This window comes from Alexandromys fortis, unplaced genomic scaffold (genome assembly GCF_014885135.2).
Source record: "Alexandromys fortis isolate MF-2015 unplaced genomic scaffold, M_Fortis_MF-2015_v1.1 scaffold_433, whole genome shotgun sequence".
Classification (NCBI taxonomy): domain Eukaryota; kingdom Metazoa; phylum Chordata; class Mammalia; order Rodentia; family Cricetidae; genus Alexandromys; species Alexandromys fortis.
The window spans coordinates 94,538-120,549 of record NW_026068300.1 but is presented as its reverse complement, the minus strand read 5'-3'; the positions used below and the strand labels follow the sequence as shown (position 1 = coordinate 120,549).

At 39.3% G+C, this 26,012-nt stretch overlaps 1 protein-coding gene across 5 annotated transcripts; it reads left to right on the top strand.

The window, feature by feature from the left end:
* The first annotated feature begins 5,817 nt into the window (after positions 1-5,817).
* On the top strand, positions 5,818-25,322 carry LOC126494999 (zinc finger protein 420-like). 5 transcript variants are annotated; one of them, XM_050132616.1, is made up of 6 exons: positions 5,818-5,989; positions 7,268-7,348; positions 7,520-7,831; positions 13,527-13,639; positions 17,719-17,845; positions 18,730-25,321. In XM_050132616.1, exons 4-6 carry the CDS (start codon positions 13,610-13,612, stop codon positions 20,868-20,870), a joined length of 2,298 nt encoding a protein of 765 aa, XP_049988573.1. In that variant the 5' UTR covers positions 5,818-5,989; positions 7,268-7,348; positions 7,520-7,831; positions 13,527-13,609; the 3' UTR covers positions 20,871-25,321. The 5 variants fall into 5 exon arrangements, with proteins under 5 accessions (XP_049988573.1, XP_049988572.1, XP_049988574.1 ...); XM_050132615.1 differs by having other exon boundaries at positions 5,818-6,516; XM_050132617.1 differs by lacking the exon at positions 7,268-7,348.
* Positions 25,323-26,012: the final 690 nt, after the last annotated feature.

Here is a 26,012-nt window from a genome sequence, read left to right as displayed (position 1 = left end):
CTGTGTTTGCATCCATGGTCTCTTATTGTCTGCAGCACATCTATCCAAGACCTTCTGGTGTTCATGGATTCCATTGGGAACTCAGGTGTAATTCTGATAGGTTTCCCTTTATATGTTACTGGACCTTTTTTCCTCCCAGTTCTTAGTGTTCATTCTTTATTCTGTATGTTTTGTGTTTTGATCATTATAATGCAAGGGGATGTTGTTGTTGTTGTTGTTGTTGTTGTTGTTTTGATCCAGTCTATTTGGTGTTCTGTATGCTTCTTGTACCTTCATAGGAATATCCTTTTTAGATTGGGAAAGTTTTCTTCTACAATTTTGTTGAATATATTTTCTGAACCTTTGAGCTATAATTCTCCTTCTACCCTTATTATTCTTAGGTTTGGTATTTTCATAGTGTCCCAGATTTCCTGGATGTTTTTAGTTAAGAATTTGTTGGATTTGTTATTTTCTTTAATCAATGAGTTTATTTCCTCTATAGTATCTTCCCTGTCTTCTGTCTGGGATTCTTTCTTCTATCTCTTGTATTCTGTTGCTTATACTTGTCTCTGTAGTCCCTGTTTGTTTACCCAGATTCTCCATATTCAGCCTTCCCTTGGTTTGTGTTTTTTTCATTACCTCCATTTCATTTTTCATGTTTTGAACTGTTTCCATTACCTGTTTGATTGCTTTTTCCTGGTTTTCTTGGATATGTTTGAAGAATTTATTCATTTCTTTTACCTTTTTGTTTGTCTTCTCCATTTCTTTAATGCAGATTTTCACATTCTTTTTAAGGTCCTCTATTATTTACATAATGTTATGTTTAAAGCCAATTTCTTCTACTTCTTCTGGAATTGTGTGTTCAAGTCTTCTTCTAGTGTGATCCTTGGAATCTGGTGATGTCATGTTGTTTTTCAGGTTGTTGGAGGAATTCTTGCACTGGCACCTGCCCATCTCTTCCTTCAAATGCAGCCAGGAGAGTCTTAGCATCATGGTCCAATCTATACTTTCTGCCTGATTACAAGCCAAACAGCATTTTATAAAAAAAATAATGCAAGTGACAAGATAAAAGACCTTTGTCCCACAGCACTTCCCCGTCCACAAAAAAAAAAAAGAACTCTGAATCTAACATCCTTTGTTTAGCTTTTCTATTGACCATTATCCATAACAACTTGTAACCAACATTCTAAACAAAGGAAATATTCATAGTCCAGTTTTGGGGAATGTGGGCATAGTTTTCCAGGCTATTTTCTGCTGATTGGGAGCATTGATAATTTTACAGGGACCTAAAGAAAATTTAGAATTCTGTTCAAATCCTGACTGGAAACTTATATGAGGCTTGATCATCTCAGGCAGCAGTCTTAAATCTGTTCTGGATGTAGAACTCAGACATCTGGGCCATCCACTCCTATTGGAAATTTCTCAAGGCATCTTCCTTGATCAAACCTGATTTTTCTTAACCCATAATGAATCCATAGCCTCTCATTTCCTGCGGAACCAAAAGCAAATTCTCTTCTCCAAAGTAACATACCTTTTGACTTCAATTATGAAGTCAAGGTATTTTCAAAATACCTATCTTGGAGTAGTTCAGCAGCATTTATAAACAAATATCTTTTAGCAGCTGTTGCTCCTTCCTCAGCATTCAAACAATTCAAAGAGAGCATAATAGTATACAGTATCAAGATTCTCTGTGTATTTTCCATCTTTGTATGCTTTATTTTAACCTCTATTACGTTTATTTTTACTTTTATTTTATATTCTCTGTATCTCTTTGACCTGGAATAACTCTGTAGACCAGGCTGTCCTTGAACTCACAGAGATCCACCTGCCTCTGCCTCCCAAGTGTTGGGATTAAAAGTGTGTGCCACAACACTCAACTACTCTTCTTTTCTTTTATATATTAAGGACATTTATCCATTTTCTTTTATTTCCTGAACCTATATATATTTTTAAACACACTCTAGACTGTTTAGAGGCTTTCCTCATCTGAAACTGTCTTTACTATATCTCTCTCTTTTTCTGACCACCTGAGTCTTTAATTTGCTAAGTGATATGGGCAGGATGACAGCCATGGTTTTGACAGCTGGATCCAGCCCATTCTTTAGCTTTCTAAGATTCCAGCCTCATGGTGGAGGTAATGGCTGGAGCCATGTTTATTGCCACAACTCTATGGCATTTCAAGGTCCCTGCCATGACCAAAAAACATACAGTCAGCTTTTCATCAACACTCTTTAAGTGTTTTATGGCAGGACCCCTTAAAAGAGCTGCAGGTTTTGTCAGGAAGCCTTTATTAAATGAGAGCACTTGCCTCTAGCAAACAGAGCCAACCCAAGAAAGTGATTCTCTCAAAAAGTCATGCTTAACACTCTTATTTTGTGTCTAGAATTATTTCCCAAGCTCCCTCATGTTTTATGTGGATGCAGTTGTCCACACATTGGGCACTATTCTGTTCACTGGGTTTTCTGTCCTTCCCGGTTCTTTCCATCATTAAGTCCCAAAGAAATCACTTTAACTATTATATTAGTTATAAACTGATTGGCCCATTAGCTCAGACTTCTTATTAACTAATTCTTTTATTTATTTATTTTTCTTTTTTTATTGAAAAAAAAATTCCTGCCTCCTCCCAGCCTCCCATTTCCCTCCTTCTCCTCCCACCCCTCTCCCCCTTCCCCCACTCCTCTCCCCCTCCCTCTCCAGTCCGAAGAGCAGTCAGGGTTCCCTGCCCTGTGGAAAGTCCAGGGTCTTCTTCCCTCCATCCTGGTCTAGGAAGGTGAACATCCAAACTGGCTAGGTTCCCACAAAGCCAGAACATGAAGTAGGAACAAAACCCCATGCCATTGTCCTTGGCTTCTCATCAGCCCTCATTGTCCTTAACTAATTCTTGTAACTTACATTAGCACATAATTCTTTTATGAGTTAGCCACTTGGCTTGGTACCATTTTGGCAAGTCAGTCACATGTTGCTTCTTCTGAGGCTGGGTCACAGCTGTTAACTGAAACTTCCCTCTTCCCAGAATTCTCATCACCCTACTTCTACTTCCTGCCTGTCATCCCACCTATACTTTCTGCCTGACTACAATCTTCTCACTATCTTATTAAAAATAATACAAGTGACAGGATAAAAGACCATTGTTCCACATCATAAAGGTGAGATGCTCCTTCTGGGTTCCTGCTATATAAAAGATTCTGCTAGACATTCTGCAGAACACAGAAGAAAGTGACTGGCAAACTGCCAGTATAGGCAGAAGTCTTAAATTTCCTGCTTCATGAAAAAGTCTTCTGGAAACTATGGGCCTATAGGCTGAACATGGATGCCCCAATGGTACAGAAGAACTTTGGGTGACTGTCCAGGCAGTGAGATGTCTCTGTCAAATCTAGAATTTTGGAAGTTGCTTACAATGTCCTCCCTGTTTACTTAGGTAATATTATATCTTTCTGGTGTCTTTGATGGGGTTGAAGAATAGATAGATAGTTGTAATTATAGTTCTGACCAAAGATATAGATATGATAAAAGACAAAGTAGATATAAATATTTTTAGCTGGTGTGGGATTGTTTTGTGGTTTCATAACAAACAGCTCCAAACCCACATTCCCACAGATGACCCTAGGTAATCTTGGTGGACCAAAAAAAAAACTGAATAGAAATGAACAAAGAGACAATGAACAAATAGAAATGGACAGAGAGAGGGAGGGAAGGGCACATACACACAGGTGCAGAGAGAGAGAGACAGAAAGACAGAGAGAGAGAGAGAGAGAGAGAGAGAGAGAGAGAGAGAGAGAGAGAGATCCTGTCACAAGCAGTTTACCATCACAGTGGTTTACCACTGCCCAGTTGCTTCAGGAAAACCACTCTCTTGCCCCTGTGGTACCCGGTGAAGATGAGGAGGAGAATCCCAGGAGTGATGCTGGCACGCAGGCGTCTCACGTGCTGACTGAGTGCTTTTTGCCATGGGCTTAGCAGCTTCCGAGGCACATCTTCAGTAATATAATACCTGGGCATTTTTTGAAGCTTAACCACCTGGGTACCACCATTCTTGTAACTACCAACTGGTTTTGTGACAGTAGCAAGGACTTTCTTCTTTTTCTTCTTCTTTTTAACCTTGGTTTTCCCAGCTGCATAAGCCCAGGTACTCTGTAGGCTCAGCAGAAAAGATACAACTAAAGACAGTGAATTCCCTTCTCCTAAAATCTTTCCACAGCCACAGTTGAAAGGTAAAGTGTCAGGCCCTGTGAGCCTCTCCCCTTCCTGGACTGATTGTGGCTAGAGCTGATCTTGAGTGAGGCCAGTGCAGGTGAATACAGTTGCCCTGGGTTACTGATTACTATAGTTGTGTGGAGTCTGGTGAATGGCATGTCATGGCCATGTTCCCTCTTTCCATTCTTATTGCCTTCCCACATCCTTTTCCTCAATATTCCCAGAGCCGTGGATGGCATGGTATAGCTTATTTTTTTAAGACTGTTACAATATACATTGCTTATTTTCTTCATCAGGAACAACGGGTTTCTGCATTTACCACTGCATTTTTTAAGAACTAAATTTTGTATGTTTTCTCCAAAAACACCTTTTAAATGATTTTTGGAAGACAAAGATCCTTGAGAGCCAGGAGAATGGCAATGCCGCCTTGTAGCAGGTAAAGCAGTACAGCACATATTGAATTCAGCACGGGGCTGTTAATGGACTGGCTGACCACTGGCTCCTAAGACACCTATTTCCTTTCAAAATCCCAAGTTCCTGAAATGCCTTCCCCCAAGTCAATATTGCTAATATTGTAACTAGAGATACTTGTCTTGTAATTGCGGAGGTCTATGAGGGAAAAATATTTTTTAGGGTCACTTCATTTTCATAATGGCAAAAATGATTATCCTGTTTCCCAGTTAAGCTCTCCATGGTGAGTTCCTGTGCAGCTGGACTTCACTTTTACCTTTAACAGAGGTACTTTCATGGAGCATTTTATTTTTTTCATTTTCTTTTATTGAGAAATCCACCTCCTCTCTTTTGCCTTCAAATTCTGTCTCCTACGTGATTTATTTTATTATTAGGCTTATTGCCTTTTCTATTTCCTGTTTCATTTCAATTGGTTTTTTCGATGTTTCTATTTATTGAATTTGGCTTTCAAATCCTGCATTGTCTTCATTTCCTTCAGGCATTTGCTTCATTTTCTTGCCCATAACTAATTTTATACTTAACCTCCTTGAGCTCACTTACGTGCTTTATGTGCTTTGACCTCCTTAAACATGATTCTGGTTTTTTGAGTTCTGTATCTTGGATATCATTCAAAGTGCTTTCCTTAAGGGGCAGAGCTATGGTTTGAGATTTGAGTCAAAAGACATTTTGTCTTTAATTTGTTCTGGAATAGGACTTGATAATAAGAATTTAGGGTGCTGATTGTCTCTTGCTGTACCTTCTTAACCTAGGAGGCTATTATTCCAAGATGAGAATCTAGGCTGGAAACTTGTATCTGAAGGGGTCAGATCACAAGGTCAGACAACTGATTGCAGCGTCCTCCTAGATCCAGATCTGCTCTAGGCTGGCAGCAAGCATGTGGGGAGGCTGTGCAGAGCGGGTCCAGGGCAGCCTGACAGTTGGAGCTGTGTGGAAGGCGGCCTGAGACGGAGTGGGAGGAGAGGGTCTTCGCAGGTGGGGACGTTCGCCTGATCAGATGAGAGATGGTAAAAGGAAAAAAACCTAGATGGATTTGGGGAAACTAATTAAGAAAGAGAAAGTGTCTGCGTACTCGGACGTAGAGGAACCACGTAACCGGAACCGGTGCGTAGTGGGCGGGGCCATGGAGGCGCTCCAAGGAGCCGTGCCAGAGTGACAGGAAAATCCACCATTCACTGTGGGACCTGGCAGTTCCGTGCTCCCGATTCCGGGGCGGAGGACACTGGCTTCTGTAGGCGAGCCTGAAAATTCACGGTAGCCACAGGTGCCACGTGGGGTGTCCTAGGAAAGTCACCTGTCAGCAGCGGAGTGGCGGGAACCGCAGCCCGGCGGCGCTGGAACCTCCCAGGTCAGAGGAGCTGCGGGGCTGGGAACTGCGAGAACCGAGCAGGGTTGTGCTCGCTGAGGCTGCTCTTAAAGGACGCCACTCTCACACTTCTGTCGTGGGAATCTTAACCATTGTCTGGAAGTTTGGGATCCTATGAACTAGGACTCATCCTGATTTTTTTTTTTGATTTATGTTATTGTTGTGAGAATATTTTCATAAAATAACCTGGTAGAGCGTTTGCATTGTATGCTGTCTACCAAACAGGGTTCTCTTTGCTATCATTGCAGCCGTTACAAAGCTCTTGAAATTTAAATTCATGCGTGCATTCCCTAGGACTAGGCACCCAGAGAGCTTTGTAGGTTTTAGTCACATGAGGAACCAGTGCAGGTTTGGTTGAATCAGAAAATACACTGTGACAGGATCAAGACAGAGCAGAGGTTCTTCCATCTTGTATTCTTGCTGAAGCTGTTTCCAGGGTTAACTCGAATTTGATTTCCTTGATGAAGAATCCCATGGAAAACTACCCAGCTCTATCCGAGGAACCAAAGGTCAGGATGTCCTACCTAACCTTTCTGATTTAGCCTTTGTTAAAACTGTGGAGAACCTTCTCCAGATGACCTTTCACCCCAGCTCTTTAGGGAGGGTAACGTCCTATCTGAGCTCCTGTTAAAAAACTGCTTGCTTCAAACTGCGGATACTGCAGAAGTTCCCCTGTAACTGCCAAGCAAGACACCTACACCTAGGCCTCTGCCCTTAAAAATCCCATGTTCTGGATGCATGGAGCCTCGCCTAGGACCCTGAACACTTGGGTATGGTCTCAGATGACTGGAATAAATGGAGTCTGTTTTGGGTTGGCTACAAACTGTTCGAGTGCTAATCTCTGGTGGGCTACTCATAACAATACTTTATCAAGTTCTGCAACAATGATTGTGAACACTAACTTTTACAACGCAAACTTTAACCCCTACTAATTTAACATCTGAAAGGTATGCACTCTCTGGTGCACATGCAGCATCCACAAATGTATCCTCATATGCTTAGATATTAATGTTATAAGCCCTCTATGGATGTTGTGGGTTAATATCAGCCCACACTATTTTATAGTTAGAACACTCAATACAGGTGAAAACAAAGGTAGAAAGCATTTTTTTGAATATTTATGCTCACTCACTTAGATCAGAAAAATGGCCCCATAGTTCAAGGAAAGCACTCTGTCCATGCAGATGTGACTAAATAGTTATTTTTTATTTCACAGTTTGTTGACATGCTGTGCTGTGACTGTGGGCTTCTTTCTTGCAGGAGGAGTGGGAATGCCTAGACCCTGCTCACAAGGCTCTATACAGAGATCTCCTGTTGAAGAAACACAAGAGTCTGGTTTCTGTGGGTGAAAAAAAAAATTTTTTTTTTCAGTCTCCTTTCTCCTGCTCAGGGTTCCTGGGAAAACTACTCTGCATGTATGGAAGCTGTGTGTGAAAGAGTCTCGCCTCTCAGAGAGTAAAGTGAAATCCTCAGAGAAAGACATTTTACCTGGTATTCTCGCTCCTTTTGCAGGTGTCAGCATCTTTCATGTTTGTTCCATGGAAAGTTCCAGGTGCTTTTTGAAGAACGGCTTTCCCTTATGCAGGTCTTCCACTGCTCAACCAGTCCTGCTCACCTGTCAGTTAGAACCACGAGCCCTGGCTGGTGTAGAGAGAGGAGACGGTGGCAAAGGCTCCAGGTGTGCAGGAGTCACTGAGGAGGAGGTGAAGGGGAGGGACTCGAGCGACAGCAGAAGAAGAACTGGAAGTTGGCTTTGCCACATTCTGTTTCATTCAGTCTGATTCTAGATCATTCCACTGAGGATAACCTCGGGATCATCCTATTGTAGGTATTCGAAGACTCTTTGAAAGATTCAATAGCAGCTAAAATTTTATTTGATTTTGCATATGAGTGATGCTGTCCCTCTTCCATTCACATTGCTGATCATGCCTTCATACCAGTTGTAAATGTTTTCATTACTATAATTTGGATATAATGTTTAGTTAGAACCACTGATGCCTCTTGGTTTTTCCTGTTCTCATTTTTTTTTAAGCATTTTCTAATTCCTTCAGTGTCTTAGAGTTATTTTCTTCATTCCTTAAAATAATGCCAGCAGGATTTTGTTAAGATTTGTTTAATATCTCTTCAGAGTATTCAACTCTTACTGCGCTGTCTTTCTGTTGATGTTTCCTGTCATCTGTCTTCATGTCAACTCTGAACAGATTGCATTCCTATAATTTTTATATATTTTAAAGCCATCTCTGGATTTGATCCTTACCTTATAATTTTTGAAGTCTTTGTGGTTTCTCATAATTTCTCTCTTCGTATGATGAGTGCCTTAATTACTTAGAATCTTTACAGAATACATACATTCTTTTACATTTCTTCCCATGTTTGCATGTGAACATGCTACTAGTGAGTCAGTGTTCCCGTGTCTTTTATGTGTTCTTCTGTTTCTGTATACTATTGATGTTAGCAGTGCAAGTTATTGAAGAAGACACTTTATAGAGAGTGATCTTTACTAGGGTTGAAGTTATCTTTCTCACTAATGTCCTGTCAGATTTCCAGCATCACTGAATGAAGGATGTTGAAACCTCCCTGCATTGCAAGGAGGTTATTTGCTTCCTACAGTTCTGACATTGATGGCTTCGTGTATTTGGAAACCTTTGTGAAATGTATTCATATTGATCACATAGCTTCCTCGCAAATGGACCACTTGATCATTTGTTAAATTTTTTTTACAGTAGATATGGCTTTTTATTTTACCTACCACAATTATAACCAGCCCTCATCACAGCATATCTATTAAAACACTTCCTTCACTCATAGCATTTTGTATCCTTATATTTAAAGTAAAAGTTTCATGGCTAAAAGTGTGGAGCATGTAATACGTACATTTTGTCTGTTAAAATTACTTTGAGCATGCTCCTTTTTTTTGCTTCTTGATTGTAGTATTATTTATTTACTTTGTGTTTTTTAATTCTTGATAAAAAAATCTGTGTGTTTATGTGTTATACTATGAAAAGTTTGCTAACAAGTTTCTCCATTCTGTAGACTGTACTTCATAATTTAATTATTACCATTTCCACACAAGATTTTAATTGCATTCAATCCTGTTTGTTGCTTATTGTTCTTGTGTCTTGTTAATTTGTTGTGCTGTCCAGAAACTATATCCCTATATCTATATATGGACTTATTCCCCCTTGTGCTATGCTGCAGACTTCACAAGTCACTGGAGTTGTGAATTGAAATTCACTGGACCTAGTTTCATTCTTTTATATTTGGCTATTTACTTTTCCCAATACCATTGGTTGATGAGGCTGTCTATTCTATAGTTTATGTTTTTGCCTTTCTATTGAAATTTGACTGTGTTCTATATTTGCTTCTCTTACTGTGTTGTGTGTTTACTCTTCTGTCATTCCCAAGGAGCTGCTGCTCTGTGTCTCTCTGCACTGTCGTCAGAAATCACAGCTGGGATGATTGAAACTCTGCTCTGTGTTCCTGGGGTTGCTCTTAGGGTCTTTGTGTTTCCATGTAGATTTGTAGGATTCTCTTTTCTGTATCTCTGAAGTAATCATGGGGAGCTTGATTGTACTGGATTTTGAGTTAATCATATAAATCTTTTAACACTGATAATTTTATAATAATATATCGTATTACAGGTGCATGCAAGATTTTCCCACCTTGTGTCTTTCTCAATCCCTTTACTGAATTCAAGTTTTCATTTTAGAGGTCTCTTCTGCTTGGTTGGTTTTTCCCTTTGTTTTCTTCATTTAAAAAAACAACAACAACATGTTTTTGTTTACTGTCTGGTTGTAATTAAATAAATAGAACAGTAACAAAGTATCAGACTTATCTAATGTGTGTGTGTGTGTGTTTCCCTTCCTTTGCTTTGACTGGTCTGAGTTTATTCCCTGTATTTTTATGGGTATGGTTTACCTCCTTAGGTTGACATTTTCATTCTAGTACCTTCTGTAGGGCTGGTTTTATCTATTGTCTATAGATGTTGTTTAAATTTGTCTTTATGGTAGAAGATATTATTTTTTCCTTTGATATTGATTGAAAGTTTTGCTGGGTAAAGTAGTCTGGAGTGGCAACTCTGGTCTCTTAGGGTTTGCAATACATCTGTCCATGACCTTCTGGGTTTTAGAGTTTCCGTTGAGAAGTCTGGTATAATTCTAGTAGGTCTGCCTACTAGATGTTATTTGGCCTTTTTCTCCTGCAGCTTTCAATAGTCTTTTGTTGATCTGTATGCTTTATGTTTTGGTTTTTATGTGACACGGGGTCTTTCTTTTATGGCCCAATGTATTTGTTATTCTGTATGCTTGTTCTTTTATAAGCATTTCCTTCTTTAGGATAGAAACCTTATGTTCTATGATTATATTGAAAACATAAAAGCTGCATTTCTTCTCTTTCTCTATCCCTGTTATTCATAGGTTTCATCTTTTCATCGTGTTGCAGATTTCCTAGATATTTCCTTTCAGGAGTTTTTTAGATTTAACATTTTGACCGATGTAAATTCTCCAGCCCTTATATTCTTTTCATGAAGCTTTCCTCTGTAGTTCTTTTTGAATTTCTAGTTTGTTTTTTATTTTCAGAATTTCCTCAGTCTGTATTTTATTTGATTCTGTTTCCATTTTCAAGTCTTGAAGAGTTCTAATTATTTCCTTACACTGTATTTTACTGGATTTCTTTAAGGGATTTAATCATGTCCACTTAAGGACCTCCATCATCTTCATACAGACGGCTTTAAGATCTTTCTTCTTGTGCTTCTGCTATGTTGGGATATTCAGGGCCTGTTGATGTAGGATAGCTGTGTTCTAGTAAAGACATATTGCTCTGCCTATATTGACCGTGTTTTTATGCTACCCTCTAGGGATGTGGGATTGGATTGATTATAGGCTAGGTGCTGGGATTAAAGGCGTGTGCCACCACCACCCAGTGACACAATGATTTCTATAGGCTCTTTATTAGTGAGTTCTTTAACATGAGTCATTTCCATCATTATGTCTATAATTTCTTGTAAATAAGGAGTTACAGATTGTTGCATAAACTTTTGCATGAATGAATTTCTGTAATTGACGTATATTTCTAGCTGGAGATAAAGAGGAAGGAAAGAATGATAAATAATTGATAAAGTAAGGGACTGATTCTGAGTTACTGCTTTAGCAGCAGACTTATTTAATCATCTAAAGTTCTGCTCAGCTTTCTATAGGACTTCATCACAAAATCTTGACAGTCCCATTTCTGTTGAAATTTTCATAGTACAGGATTTTTATTTCTGATACGATTTTTTAAATAATATTCTGGTTGCTAAAATTACTGGTATATTTTTCTTTCCTCCAGTTAGAAATAATGGTTTGCTGTTTTTTTTTTTTTTATGATTAATAGGGTGTTATTTATTTAAAGGGGAAAAAAACTTACAGATCACAATCCCAGACAACATCCATCTGCACAACCAGGAAGGGAGTCTAGTCTTCAGCGGAGCAGGAAGAGAAGAGAGCGAGCAGAGGAAATATCCGCTTTTTTAAAGGGAGAGAGACCACGCCCCAATGGGCTGGTATCACAGCAGCTATTGGTTGGAGGGGCGGAAAGACCTCCCGCAACACTTCCTCTCCATAGACTTGAGACATTGGATATATCCATTTACTCACTAGGTACTTTTTGCACATCATTGTTCTTGACACTGTTTGACCACGAGATTCTTAACTCATTCACCTTTTTGGAAGGATCCCCCCCCACACACACACAGGCATTCAATAATGCCAATAATTACAATAAAATAAAAGTCATAAAACGCTAATGCATTTTAAAGAGTCTTCTTCCTACTTTAGCTTATCTGGGTGTTCTACAGGGGACCCCACAACCTCGGTTCTGGCATTTCTTACCCAGAACTTACAGTCTCTCTTCACTAGATTCTGCTGCTGATTAGATACTATTTAAAAACTACATTGTGTTATATTTATGTTTCTCCTTACATGGAACAGTTTCTGCTAATACTATTGTCAACATTTAATACCATGAACCAAAGATATTAAGGAATTTTGAGATAAAGTCCAAATTGCACGTTTTAGAATGTTTAGAAAGCCTGAATGTTGGAGGGAGGCCGCTAGTCCTGCTTAGCCCTGAAATAATCACACAGAAACTAAATTAATTAAAATATTGCTTGGCCCATTAGCTCTGACTTCTTATTGCTAACTCGTACATCTTAATTTAACCCATTTCCATTAATCTGTGCATTACCACGAGGTCGTGGCCTACCAGCAAAGTTTCAGTATGTCTGTCTTTGGCGGCAGCTCCATGGCTTCTCTTTGACTCTGTGTCCTTTCTCCCAGCATTCAGTTTAGTTTTCCCCATCTAGTACTGTTCCCCTATAGTTCTGCTATAGGCACAAATCAGTTCTTCATTAATCAGTGGTAATCATAGCATAACTGGAGAGGAAGGGGGAGAGGAGTGGGAGGGAGGGGGAGAGGAGAGGGAGGAGGGGGGAAAAAGTTTTTTTTTTTTTGAGTTGGGTTTTATATCTTACACCCAGTTCTTCTCTATTCTATTCTTTGTGTAAAATGTCTTTATTGCCATGAACAATGGCAATGGGTTTTTGATCCTACTGCACGTACTGGCTTTGTGGGAGCCTAGGCAGTTTGGATGCTCACCTTACTAGACCTGGATGGAGGTGGGTGGTCCTTGGACTTCCCACAGGGCAGGGAACCCTGACTGCTCTTCAGGCTGACGAGGGAGGGGGACTTGACTGGGGGAGGGGAGGGAAATGGGAGGCGGTGGCGGGGAAGAGACAGAAATCTTTAATAAATAAAAAAAAAATGCAGTCTCTGAAGTCTCCAAAAAGGTGATGGGATCCCACAACAACCATTCCTCCAGGACCATGACAATGCCTCTATGCAACACTGTATCCCATCAGACAGTGCATTTCATGTTTACATTCCACTGGCTGTTCCACTAGAACCGAGCATCTAACACAGACTGTCATGTGACAGTCCATGCATCCCAACTGGACAAAACACAATTCACAAAACATTCTTAATACCAGACACTAAAAATGGGCAATCTAGGAGTTAGATGATGGCGCAAAGATGTTTAATAATGGAAAAACTGGGAAATAAATTCATTTTTAGGTCTTCTCTACTTCTCTACCTAGCACAGGAACANAATAAATAAATAAATAAAATTAAAAAAAAATGTCTTTATTACCTGTGATGTAATGGACAGTTTCTCTGATTTATATATATATGTTACCTCCAATTATGATCTTTAGTGTTGTTTGAGTGTATATTTTGTAACCTGTGATATTTTGTATTTTGTAACTTTCTTCAAGTGAACTTCCTTCTCCATGAATTTTAAGAGCCAACATTTCTGGGTGCGGTGATAAGATCCAGCTGTTTTCTTTCATCACTCTAAATATATCCTTCCATGCTTTCCTGTCTATAAGAATGTTGATAAAACCTTTGGTATCTTTTTCACTTTGACTTTGAAGTTCCCTTATTGTTGTTTAGCACTATTTGTAACAGGATTGTATTCATTTTAGCTTGTTACTTTTGACACCTTGATGTGAATTATCAAGAAGAGTGCCAGTCTTTGTTCCTGAGACTGAGAAGAGCAACCGAAAGAATGGATGGTTCTCCTGTAAATCCACCACAGGTCAGTGTCATGTCCACATTTCTTTGAAAATTGTTTTTAGTTTTTGGATGGTGTGGGCCCTCTAATGGACAAGCCACAGCAGCCCTGGAAGCTCAGTGTGTTTATTACATACAGCTGGGTAAGGAGGCAAGTTTGCCTCATCTCGGGAGGAGCTGTTTCTCTGAGGGACGTCTTCAAGTAGTAAATATCCCAGGGAGAAAGCCATGCATCCCAGGAGGAAAGCTGTGCATCGTGGAGAGAAAGCTATGGTGGGCATTCTCTGCACAAACTGTTCACGTTCATACTGAGATCCAAGGAAGGCTTTGGCATTCCTATGAGCTTTGACACTCCCACAGGGCTGAGACATTGGTCCTTGACATGCCAACTCACACGTCAACAGCACACACCCACTCAGGACTTATCACACTCAGGCCTTCCTCCATGCTCTCCAGTGGAGACACTGGAAAGAAAGAAAAAGCCTCCCTCAGGGAAGAAATTGGAATTAACCAGACTGACGAATGTGTCTGACTGCTTCCTTTTCACATCTATTTCTCCAAAGTCAGGTTTCACCCCGTTAAGAGCTCATATCTCCAGGCTGCCACATTCACCCCTTCAGGAAGACAGAGCCTGTGTCCTGAAGATCAGGATCTCAACAAAGCCTGGGAATGAGGGAGAGAGGTTTCTCTGAGCCAAGGCTGCAGCCATTAAGCTGTGTAGAGAGAGACAGCAACAGCAGCGCAGTCCGGGATGACACAAACAATGCCTTTAGGGAGATCAGCACTATGGAGCATTAGAAGGCAGAAGAGTGACATCCGATAAAACCTATGAGGACCATCCATAATCACAGACTTGACCGTTTCTTTAAAGTTTAAAAAGAATGCTATTATTGCAAAAACAGTCGGGGTGGTATGCATAATTTAAAACTATAGGCAAACCCAAACAAAATCTTACTTATTTTTAAAGATATATAGATAAAAATGAAAGGATAAATTTTTTATAAAAGGAAGCAAAGTGAATACTTTTTGGTGGGATCCACCAAGGTAGGCCACTAAGGAAACACACGACATGCAACAGAGTTTGTTCAAGAGGGGAGGGAGAAAGTGAAAATGTGAAAGACTTGCTGGAGTGGGGACAAGAGGTGGCAAGAGAGAAAAGAGGAGATAACAGAAATGAGATAGGAGAGCAAGCTATGCTCTGGTGGGCACTTTTAAAGGGTGCCCATGTCGCATAGCTGACAGCGGAAAGGCACCTGGTGACAGGTGATGATGTAACTGTAATGATTATTAAAGATTGCTGCAGGTCCCCAAGTGGTGGTAGTGGGCCCTGAGAGCTCCAGCCCTAGGTCCCTGAGCTGTGGTTGGTTCCGGGCAGGGGACATGTGGCTGCAGGCAACCAGTGCTGCAAGTCCCCAGCAGCTTGCTGCGGAATCCCGGCAGCGGCAGACAGTGGGTCCCGGGAGCAGCCAGTCCTAGGCAAGGACTGTGCATGAGATCAGCGGAGGTCTCCAAAGGTGGCTTATCTCCGACAGTGACAAACGACAAACGGATAGGCATACCATGCAGAGTGAGGTTAGATATTTATTAGGTGGGTTATGGAGGGGAACGGAAAAGGGGAGAAGAGGAGGGGGAGAGCTGCCTGTCTGAGAGGGAGACAGAGAGAAAAGAGAGAGACTAAGGCTACAAGCAGGAAGGGAGTGGGGGTGGCTTGTCTCTTAAAGATACAGAACATTACAGTAACTGTTTTGGTGGGAGAAGCCTTTTGTTGTAAGTTTAAAGCAAAATTTTGTTACAAATTATATACATTTTAAACCATACCCAATGAGTAATTTACAAATTCTGAGACCAAGATTACAGCATAATCTTCAGATATTATTATTTTCATGAGAGCAAAGTGCAAAGAAATTATAGAGATAAATGATGTTTGCAGTGGGAAGATAGAGCCTTGCAGGTAAGGGACTTTGGAAGTATAGCAGAGCATGCCTGTTTAAGTATAAGATATTTGGAGACCTTTTGTCTGTGGCCGTAGCATTTGCTGACGATTTGTGAGAATTTGGAAATCAAGTTTGCCGGTTTGGGCCATTGATTTGTATTGAGGCCAAGATATTATTATAAAATCTAAATTCGTGGAGGAAGAGAGAGTGGGTCACAAAGTGGAAGACTGTGCAAATTTGTTCTTATAAGTTCCAAGAGGAAGTTGAGAGGGAAAACGAGCTGCAGGATTGCAGAAAACAGAGATAGCACAGTGGATCTGCAGTCTGGCTGCAGAGTGAGAGAAAACCAGGAAGGGTCAGAAGGAAGGGGAGCCCATGGAGCAGCAGGCCACAAAACCAGAGCCATGTGGAGAATACAGTGGGCTGGAGCTTAAGCTGTGCATCTCCCAGGCTTCTGGCAGATGGGAGAAAGCAGTAGCTGGCCGCAGGAGCCAGACAAGCACACATGTCCACGTGGAAAGTAATGCAGGAAGAATCAGATTCACTCACAGACAAGTGATCCATACATAAACAAAGAAAAAGAAAGTATAGGTTTTTTTTCTCAGTTCCCTGACCACTTGGTCCAAGGTACATTGAGCCCAGATTTGATTTGAAAGGAGTGGTCAGAGGGTCTCCCAAGGACATGCCAATGGAAGAGGTATATGACAGTTCCCAAGGATGCTGCAGAGAGAAGTCCAAATCTTGAGAGCCTCAGGCATCCCCGGTACTCAGAGGAGGACAGAACACTATAGGCTCAGGCTGGCAGTCCATCGTCACACAAGAACAGCGCCACACACAACAGTTAGTGCAAGAGATTTACTGGGGTAGGGGCAGAGCAAAAAGAGTGAAAGACCATGTTGGAGTAAAGATAAGAGGAGGCAAGAGAAACGAGACAAGAGCAAAAATTGTTTTTTAATCGGATCCATGTAAGCCTTAAATTCCCTGACTCTGGTAAAGTGTTTATTTCCTCTGATTTTTTTCTTCCTTTTCTTTTTCGAGAATTCAGATTAAACCTTTAAATTTTGTCACCTACCTAGCACAGCCTTGTCCTCAATGTATCCTCCCATAATACTGTGTGGACCTTTGTTTTTCATGGACTTAAGATCTCTAACTTTAAAAGAGATTCCATTGTAAATGATGAGCAAAGAATTGATGCCCAGTTGAGGTTGACTTTTGTCCTTATATAGTAGGAGGAAGAAGGTCTCATGTGCCACCTAGGTTGAATTTCAGGGATGACAAGGTTTCTAGAACCATATTATGAAAGTAGCCTTAGAAACACATGGGCCTTTTGGCTTCCCTCACTGAGCAATTTTAGGAAAAGTAGAAACAGAAGAGACTCAGTCTTGAATTCTAGTAGTAAATATTTCAGCACCCTAGAGAACACAGATGACAGAATAAATCTGAGGCTTGCTTTTGCGGTAAAACTGATGTTTCTGAGAGGAGATGCAGATTGCAGTTTAGTGGATACTTTCTTTGATATTTGATATCAAATAGTGATGATACAACTATGGATGTGTTGACATCTGAAAACTAATTGTCTCAGGAGAGGTCCTGATCATATCATGCTTTTGATAACAATGCTCAGTGGTAAGTTCTCAAAAGATAAGTATTTTCTCAGTTTTTGTTTTAATTTTCACATAATGTTTAAGCAATCTTTCTCCACCTCTATATTGTATCATGTGAAATATATTAGGAAGAATTTTCTAGACATATTGATTTGGCTCTATACATAGGACATAAATTTTCAAACATAAATGAATGTCCCTCTTGATTACATTGCTCTCTTCTTTTAGGGAAAAAGGCTATCCTACCCTATATGTTCCTTCCCCTGAAGCTATGTTTTACATATGTAGAAATTCTGCAGAGAGATGGCAATAGGCAGGTTTCCATTTCTGACTTATAAAGGGAAGTTTTTATTATGCATATGAGAGTATATCTGCATTGGTTTTTTTTTTTTTTTTTTTTTTTTCAAGACAGGGTTTCTCTACAGCATTGTTAGAAAACTTTTGTCTTTGAATAATGCCCTGCCTCATTTATATCATGAAAGTGTCTCTAATTTCTTAGGTCTCTTTTTACCCAGGAAAGCATATTGTCAAGTAGCACATGGTAAATGTGTAATTTTCCTTTGCAGAGTTTGTTGACATTCAGCAATGTGTCTGTGGACTTTTCCCAGGAGGAGTGGGAATGTCTAGACTCTTCTCAAAGGGCTCTTTACATGGACGTAATGTGGGAGAATTACAGCAATCTAGTTTTTATAGGTAAGCATGCATGACTTGTAGAATTCTTCATTTATCCTTTGTATTTACCTACTTTGTAGTTGTATAAACTCTCTGGCTTATCTAGAGACTGATAGAAAGTAGGAAAATTCTAATAATAATAAACATAGCTTCATATTTTTAGTCTTCTCAGCAAAAATAACCAAAACTCTATAATATATAATCTTTCCAACAGTATCATATGATTTTTAACCCTAAGTTCAGTGTTCACAGATAATTGAGTATTCAGTTGGAATATTTTGATTTTACTCTTGGATTAAGCTATTCACCTATTTCTGATTTTTAAAAGAATGGAGAGATTTTTGTAGAGAGAAGAAGCTGTTGGTGTGCATGTGGTTAGTTTTGTTCTTTTTTTAAATTTTTTTTTGAGATATGGTCTCTAGTCCTGGCACTGCATGATTTTAATCTCATTGCTAGGGAGGCTGAAACAAGTGGGTCTGGTGAGTTCCAGGTCAGCCTGGATTACATAATGAGTTCCTAGCTGATGAAGGCCACACAGTGTGACTCTTTCAAAAATATAAATAGCAACCAAAAGGGAAGCATTCTCCATATGATCAGTAGAAGAGCTCCTTTCTCAAAGTACTTCATTGCCTTTTCACCATTTTGTTCAACCTTCTGCAAGGCATGCAGATTAGGTAACAATGAGAGAAGGCTATTATTGATCCTTGTAGTTTGATGGTGATCAGGGTATAGGTTCTTCTGTGTATTTATTTAATGATATTAAAATATAAAAGGTATCTGGTGAGAGTTCTGTTCCTAAGAATTGCCAATTCATTCGTCTTAGAGAACTGAAGGATGCCTCACTCGTTGAATGTGTTTAATCGAGCTCCAATCCTTATTAATCCCTAATTGTACTAATTTTCCAGAGAACCATTGCGTATGTGGTAAATACGAGAAAGCCTTGGATCAAGGTTCAAAGCATATTGTGCATCAACATGTGAATACCCAAGAGAACTCTTACAATTGTTATAAGCTTGGCAAAATGATTCATAAATCCTTCCAAGTTGTGCCTGATAACACAAGTGATGCTACAGAAAACTGCAAGGAGTACAGGAGTGGTAACCAGAGTGATGCCTCTAATAAATCATCAGACCCTAAGGGATATAAAAGTGGGATCACCGCAGAAGAACAATATAAATATAAAAATTATGGGGAGTGTTTAAATTTGTGTCCTATCATTAGCCAATATCAACGAATCCAGACTGGAAAGAAAGAACACAAAAATACAGAGTATGATGAAGTTTTTAACTCTAAACATAAATTAAAGGTGAAACAAATCCATAGGGGAGAAAAACCATACCAATGCAGGAAATGTGGGAAATGTTTCAGGACCTATTTGAGCCTCCGTAGACATCAGAGACCTCATCCTGGAGAGAAACACTACAAGTTTACAGAATGTAGCAAGTCCTTTCTCTATTTGTCACACCACAAAGTACATTACAAAATCCATTATGGAGAGAAATCCTACAAATGTACAGAATGTGGTAAGTGCTTTTATCATTCATTGGGACGTCATACTGGAGAGGAGACTTACAAATGTAATGATTGTAGAAAACCCTTCATCTGCTACTTAGGTCTTAAAAAACATCAGAATATTCATGGAGGAGAGAGGCCTTATGAATGTAAACAATGTAGTAAGTCCTTCTATACATTGTCACACCTTGAATACCATTACAGAACCCACAGTGGAAAGAAACTTTACAGATGTAATGAATGTGGTAAATCCCTTTCCACCTCCTCAGGTCTTCAAAGACATCAAAGAATTCATACAGGAGAGAAATCTTATATATGTGGTGAATGTGACAAATGCTTTATCCAGAAATCCCAGCTTAAAACACATCAAAAAACTCACACAGGAGAAAAAACTTACAAATGTAGTGAATGTGGGAAATCCTTTACTGTTGGCTCATCTCTTAGAATACATCAAAGAATTCACACGGGAGAGAAACCTTACAAATGCAGTGAATGTCACAAATGCTTTATCCAGCAAGCTCACCTTAGAAGACATCAGAAGACTCATACAGGTGAGAAACCTTACAAATGTAGTGAATGTGAGAAATCCTTTACCGTTGGCTCAGATCTTAGAATGCATCAGAAAATTCATACTGGAGAGAAACCATACAAATGTAGTGACTGTGACAAATGCTTTATCCAGAAAGCCAAGCTTAAAAAACATCAGAGAATTCATACAGGAGAGAAGCCTTACAAATGCGCTGAATGTGAGAAATGCTTTACTGTTGGCTCAGATCTTCGAACACATCAGAAAATTCATACTGGAGAGAAGCCTTACAAATGCAGTGACTGTGACAAATGCTTTATCCGAAAAGCCAACCTTAGAAGACACCAGAGAATTCATTCAGGAGAGAAGCCTTACAAATGTAGTGAGTGTGAGAAATGCTTTATCCAGAAAGCCAATCTTAGAACTCATCAGAGAATTCATACAGGAGAAAAACCTTACAAATGTAGCGAATGTGGAAAATCCTTTACCGTTGGCTCAGATCTTAGGAAGCATCAGAAATGTCATACTGGAGAAAAACCTTACAAATGCAACGAATGTGACAAGTGTTTTATCCGCAAAGCCCACCTGAGAAGACATCAAAGAATCCACACAGGAGAGAAACCTTTCAAATGCAGTGAATGTGACAAATGCTTCATCCAGAAAGCCAATCTTAGAACACATCAGAAAATCCATACAGGAGAGAAACCATACAAATGTAGTTACTGTGACAAATGTTTCATCCAGAAAGACCATCTTAGAACACATCAGAGGCTTCATACAGGGGAGAAACCTTACAAATGTAGTGAATGTGACAAATGTTTTGCTGGTGGCTCAGTTCTTAGAAAACATCAGAAAATTCATACTGGAAGAAATCTTACCAGTGCAGTGAATTTGGCCAATCCCTTATCCAGGAAGCCCACCTTAGAACTCATCAAAGAGTTGATACAGGAGAGAAACCTTATAAATGCAATGTATATAACAAACTCTTTACCTGTCTCTCAGGTCTAAGAAAACATCAAGAAATACATACTGAAGACACAACTTTCTATACTAAGTAATATGGCATATGCTTTATCTAAACTCTGTCCTTATGGACCACTACAGCATCCACTCTAGGGAATTATTATGTGCATGAGAAATGTGTGAAAGCCTTTGAGTAATGTTCTAATCTTAGGAAACAAAATCTAGACTTATTTCAGAAAAATTCTGCAAATGTGACTAATGTAGGAAATTTTTCATTAAAATGTTTTACTTTCTCACTGTCAAATAATTCATAATGAATACAAAATGTCAGGAATCACTATGCTTAATTCCATTGAAGAAACTTATACCAGTCTTGCTGTTTAGAATAATTGAGCCAGTAAGATACAATACATGTAGATATGCCTACAGGTGTGTAGTATTCTCTGGGTGTCCAGTGTTCATAAGCTGTATTTTGTGCTGGTTTGGTATTTCATGATTCAACTAAAGTAGGGCAGATTGTTTGTCCTCACTGCTCCAGACTTACTATTATAGTAGTACATAGTCCCACAGAAAGGGGCTCAACACCGACAGAATGTTGAGGATTAGGGAGCCCAAGAAAGAAGACAACTCTCCCTTGCATTCATGAAGGACAGTGAGTGGTCTGCAATGGGACAAATGAAAATATTAGTGCAAGCCTGTGTTATTGAAGGACATCATCCAAACTGGGCTATGCTTATGCATGATCGTTAACTCATGTATAGACTCCACAAGTCAGTCAGTCTCCAATAACCCTCAGTACATTGCTGTCCATGGGTAAGTACTGAACACAATTGTACTATCATCACATCCCATTTTACCTTGAAATTCCACTCTATGAGCCTCAGTGAATGAATCAAATTCCATTTGTTAAATTCTTTATACAATGCCAATATTGCAGACATACCAGAAAATTCAACATGAAATAAAACTCAAGAAAGTACTTTAAAAAGACATATATTCAGCTTAATTCCATGTGTGAATTCATCTATACAAATATCAAGAGACTACAAAACTTTAAAAAGAGATGACCTATAAGCAAGAAAAGATGCACATGCTCATATACTGCTCAGAAATCCCCAAGGGTGTGCTGGGGGAGCATTCTGAAGTACTGAAAAAGATGGTGAAATATTTAGTCCAATTATAAAGTACTATATCAGAATATTGATACTAAAAACAGCAAGACTCAAAAAGTTTAGACTTTAGACAAGGTAACATGTTACAATGAGCAAAAACCATACCATTGCCTAAGTTTTTTGTGGATTTTATTAAAAGCAGATACTCCTATTCAACTAATAGAGAAGTATTGTTTGAGAACATTTGGTATTCTCAGTTTTGGAGTTTGGTAAAACGTGAACGCAAGTGGTTAGTTCAATCTTGAGTTTATTCATGCTCTTGTTGGCCAAAGACGATGTGATAATTTGTACTAATTACTGATGTTTTAGGGATGATTAATCTGATGCAGGATACAGTGAAAATTTAATCTTCTGGTCTGGCTTTAGCAGTCTGTAGAATTCAACCAACTCAACAGACACTTGGGATGCCAATGTTGGGTGTTCCCTATATCAAGACGCCTCTGCTTAATGACATTAGATTATTTTCCTATGTAATTCAGCAAAGATTTCCAGGGGTCAGTTCATAAACGTGTACAATGAAGATATCTGACCTTGTACCCCTCATACAATATTATTTTCTTTGTTCTGTACTCATTAATACAAAGTTCTGGTGTAAGATAGCAGCAACACCTGGGAAGCTGGGTAGAACAGGTCTGACAGCTACAGAGCTGTGGAGAAGGTAGTTTGCACAGAGTGGGACAAATTAGGTATCAGTGGAGCTGGGACAATCACCTGATCTGAGGAGTGATAGGGAAATGAAGCCTAGATTTTGTGGGTTTGGAAATTTCGGAAGCAATTTCATTTGTGCAAGTGGATAGGAGCCATGTTACCTGAACCAGGGCACGATGTTCCAGAAAACCCTGCACTCCCAGAGGGACCTCTAATAACACAGGTGTCATCTCCATATCTTGTAGGGACAGGAAAGCTCCCCTCAGCTGAAGGACACCTTGTGTGGCTTCTGTAGGAGTTACAGTCAGGAGTGCAGTGGGGGAGCCGGAAGCCCAGTGGAGGTGAAGGACTGGGAAACAGGCATGGGTAACCTAACCAGGGGTTTAACTAGTTTTTCTGCTGCTGTGCAGGACACTGACTGTCAAATTCTGTTGTGGATATCCGCCCTTGTCTGTAATGTTTAGACCATATGAATTGGAGTTACTGGGATTCTTTTCATGTATATTGTGGTTGCCAGTATAGTCACAGAAGAATAATCTGTAATCAGGGTTCTCATGCTATTGTGGCAATTACAGAGCTCCTGGAATTTAAATTCACCCACAATTTCTAACTTTGCCATTCTACTAGTTACCTATTCAAGAGAGTGAAATTTGTTTTTGTGACTAGTATTCCAATGGCTGCTTAGAAATTCTCCCATGATGCTGGGTGGTAGTTATGCATACCTTTAGTCCCAAGCAGTTGAGAAACAGATGCAGGTGTATCTGAGTTTGAGGCTAGCTTGGACTACAGAGCGAGTTTCAGGACAGCTAGGGCTGTTACACAGAGAAAGCCTATCTTGGAAACAGAAAAAAAAAGGAGGGGGGAGGGAGGGAGGGAGGGAAAAAAAAAGGAAATTATTCCCTGGAGAATCCAGTGCAGATTAGATAGAATCTGAGAATCTGAAAATACAGAAAATATATTTTACCAAGCCCTACACCAATAGTTGAAAACATTAACATTTACTAAAAATTATTAATAATTGTTTATTTGCCTTCTGTGATGTATGAATTAGAATATCTAAATGCAGCATTCAGATATTGTCTTCTTTAAGAACTCATGATGCCTTCTTAATGTTACACCTTAGAGTGTGGGAAAATGCAGATTGTCGATGCTGTGAGTAAATATCAAGCCACATATTTTACAGTTGTAAATAAATTACATATTAGGACAAATTTCAAAAGTATCTTTTAAATAATTCTGATCACCCAGTGTGAGAGAAAAATAGACTCTAATTGTCTTTTGGTCCAGTAAAAAAAGTCTTCCCATGTGTACATGGACAAATTGACTTGGTATTGTTTGACTTTTGCTTTATTTCATTCAATCACTCTGTTGCCCTATCCTGCTCAGAACTCACCATGTGGACCAAGCCTGGTCTTACATGAAAATTACTTGTCTCTATCCCCTTAATGCGTGAATTAAAGCAGTGTACCAACACAGACACTCCCTATTTTAAGTTGAAGATCCAATGACATTCTATTTTATGGGTTTGTACTTCTCTCAGGAGGAATGACAATGCCTATATCTTGCTCAACAAACTTTGTAGAGACTGGATGCTGCAGAATTGCAGCAGTCTAGTTCTTGTGGTGGAAAATAACTTCCCTGTAGTCTCCCTTGCTCGGGGGAAATGCTGCAAGTGTAAGGACTGTGTTTGAATAGGTCTCGCATCTCTCAGAGGAGAAAAGTTCATTGCATGATACTTTATTTCTTCATGTGTGTTCTGTTGGCCGGCATAAAGCCTCTTTGTTCCATGATAAATTCAGTAACTCGCTAGTGTAAAATACTGTCATCTCAGTCACTCAGTCCCATGTCAGTCCTTAAGTTTTGATTGATCTGTGATTAAAGGTGGTGGAATTCACATTATATTAACTGAAAATGGTCCCTATGTATTTTCTTTGTTCTGAACCAATGGCAGTTGTGAATCATTTGCAGAATCCTCTATTTTGTTTTCTCTTTATCTACAGAGTACAGTACTGTGTTTAAATCCACGTGTTTTCAGAAAAATCCCTTTTTCATAGTCTAGGCTTACTGATAAACCTGCAAACCTGTGGTATAGAACCAAGAGACCTGGAAGGTAGAAAGAAATGCATGATATATCTTAGAGGAAGCCGAAGAGATGGCTCAGTAGGTTATAGCATGTGCTGCTTTTCAAGAGGACATAGTTCAGTTCTGAGCACTTGCATTGTGGCTGAAAATCAGGTCTGGATATCTGATACTTTCTTTCAACCTCAGCAGGCATCAAGCACAAAAACAGAGGATATGAATATAGATAGATAAGTGGTGCAAGACATCAATACCCATAAGCAAAAATTTAAAAATCTAATATTTTTAAAAAACAAAATGTGCAAATGGGAAAGGAAATCGTGTTTGCCACATTGTTTTGGTTTTCTAGAAATTATTGTGGAATATTCTACTGTAAGTAATATTCAAGATTATTTTCTTGTATATGCTGTTTGATTTCTATGTAAGAATACTAATAAAATATAATTTATTTTGTGTTTGTGAACAATGACATCCCTATTGTATTTCTATCATTTGTATGTTTATTTTCAATTTTATAAATTTCATTTCTCTGATGTTAGCAAGTTATAAAATTAGGAAAAATTCTTCCCTTTAAGCTTGTTTCCTGATCTCCTAACTTTAAGGTGAATGTCTTTTTCCTAACCCCCTCAGACTAAAAAGCTCTTAGCTTCACCTACCCCCCAAACACTGAGCTGCCTAGAGGCTGGTCCCCGAAGCAGCAAGACTACTGAAAATATATTTTCCTATATCTTAGGCAACCCCTGTGAAATGGTCTTTTAATTCCAAAGAAGTCATGGCCTACAGGTTGAGAACTCTAGTATCAAGTTCCTGTTTATAAGTTCAGAGAAACAAGAAGCAAGTTAAGCACATGTTTATGAGACACATTCTGTAGGGAGATGCAACATGCATATGCATCTACTCACCCTAACTGGAAACTGAAAACACAACCAAGTCCAACCTTTTTAATCAAAGAGTTTTATTGGAATTGCTTACAGAAATATGGGGAGGCGGTTAATTACAGGAGCACGAGAGACTCAAACACAGTTCCTATGATGAAACTCAAAAGCTGCATGTGATACAGCTTATGCATGATGCACACCTGGAACACACTACACGTCAGTAGGCAAACCTACAAGTTAAAGAGCATCCTATCTTAATGACCAAAATCCTCTTCAAAGGGACACGACTTCCTGAGTTTCTTCATTTCAGTTAAGAACACTGAATCCTATCAGTTTCAGAGATGTATTGAAGTTGTTTTGAGTGGTGTATTTCCTGCCTTAATCAGCTTCCCTCCAGAATGGATCATTCC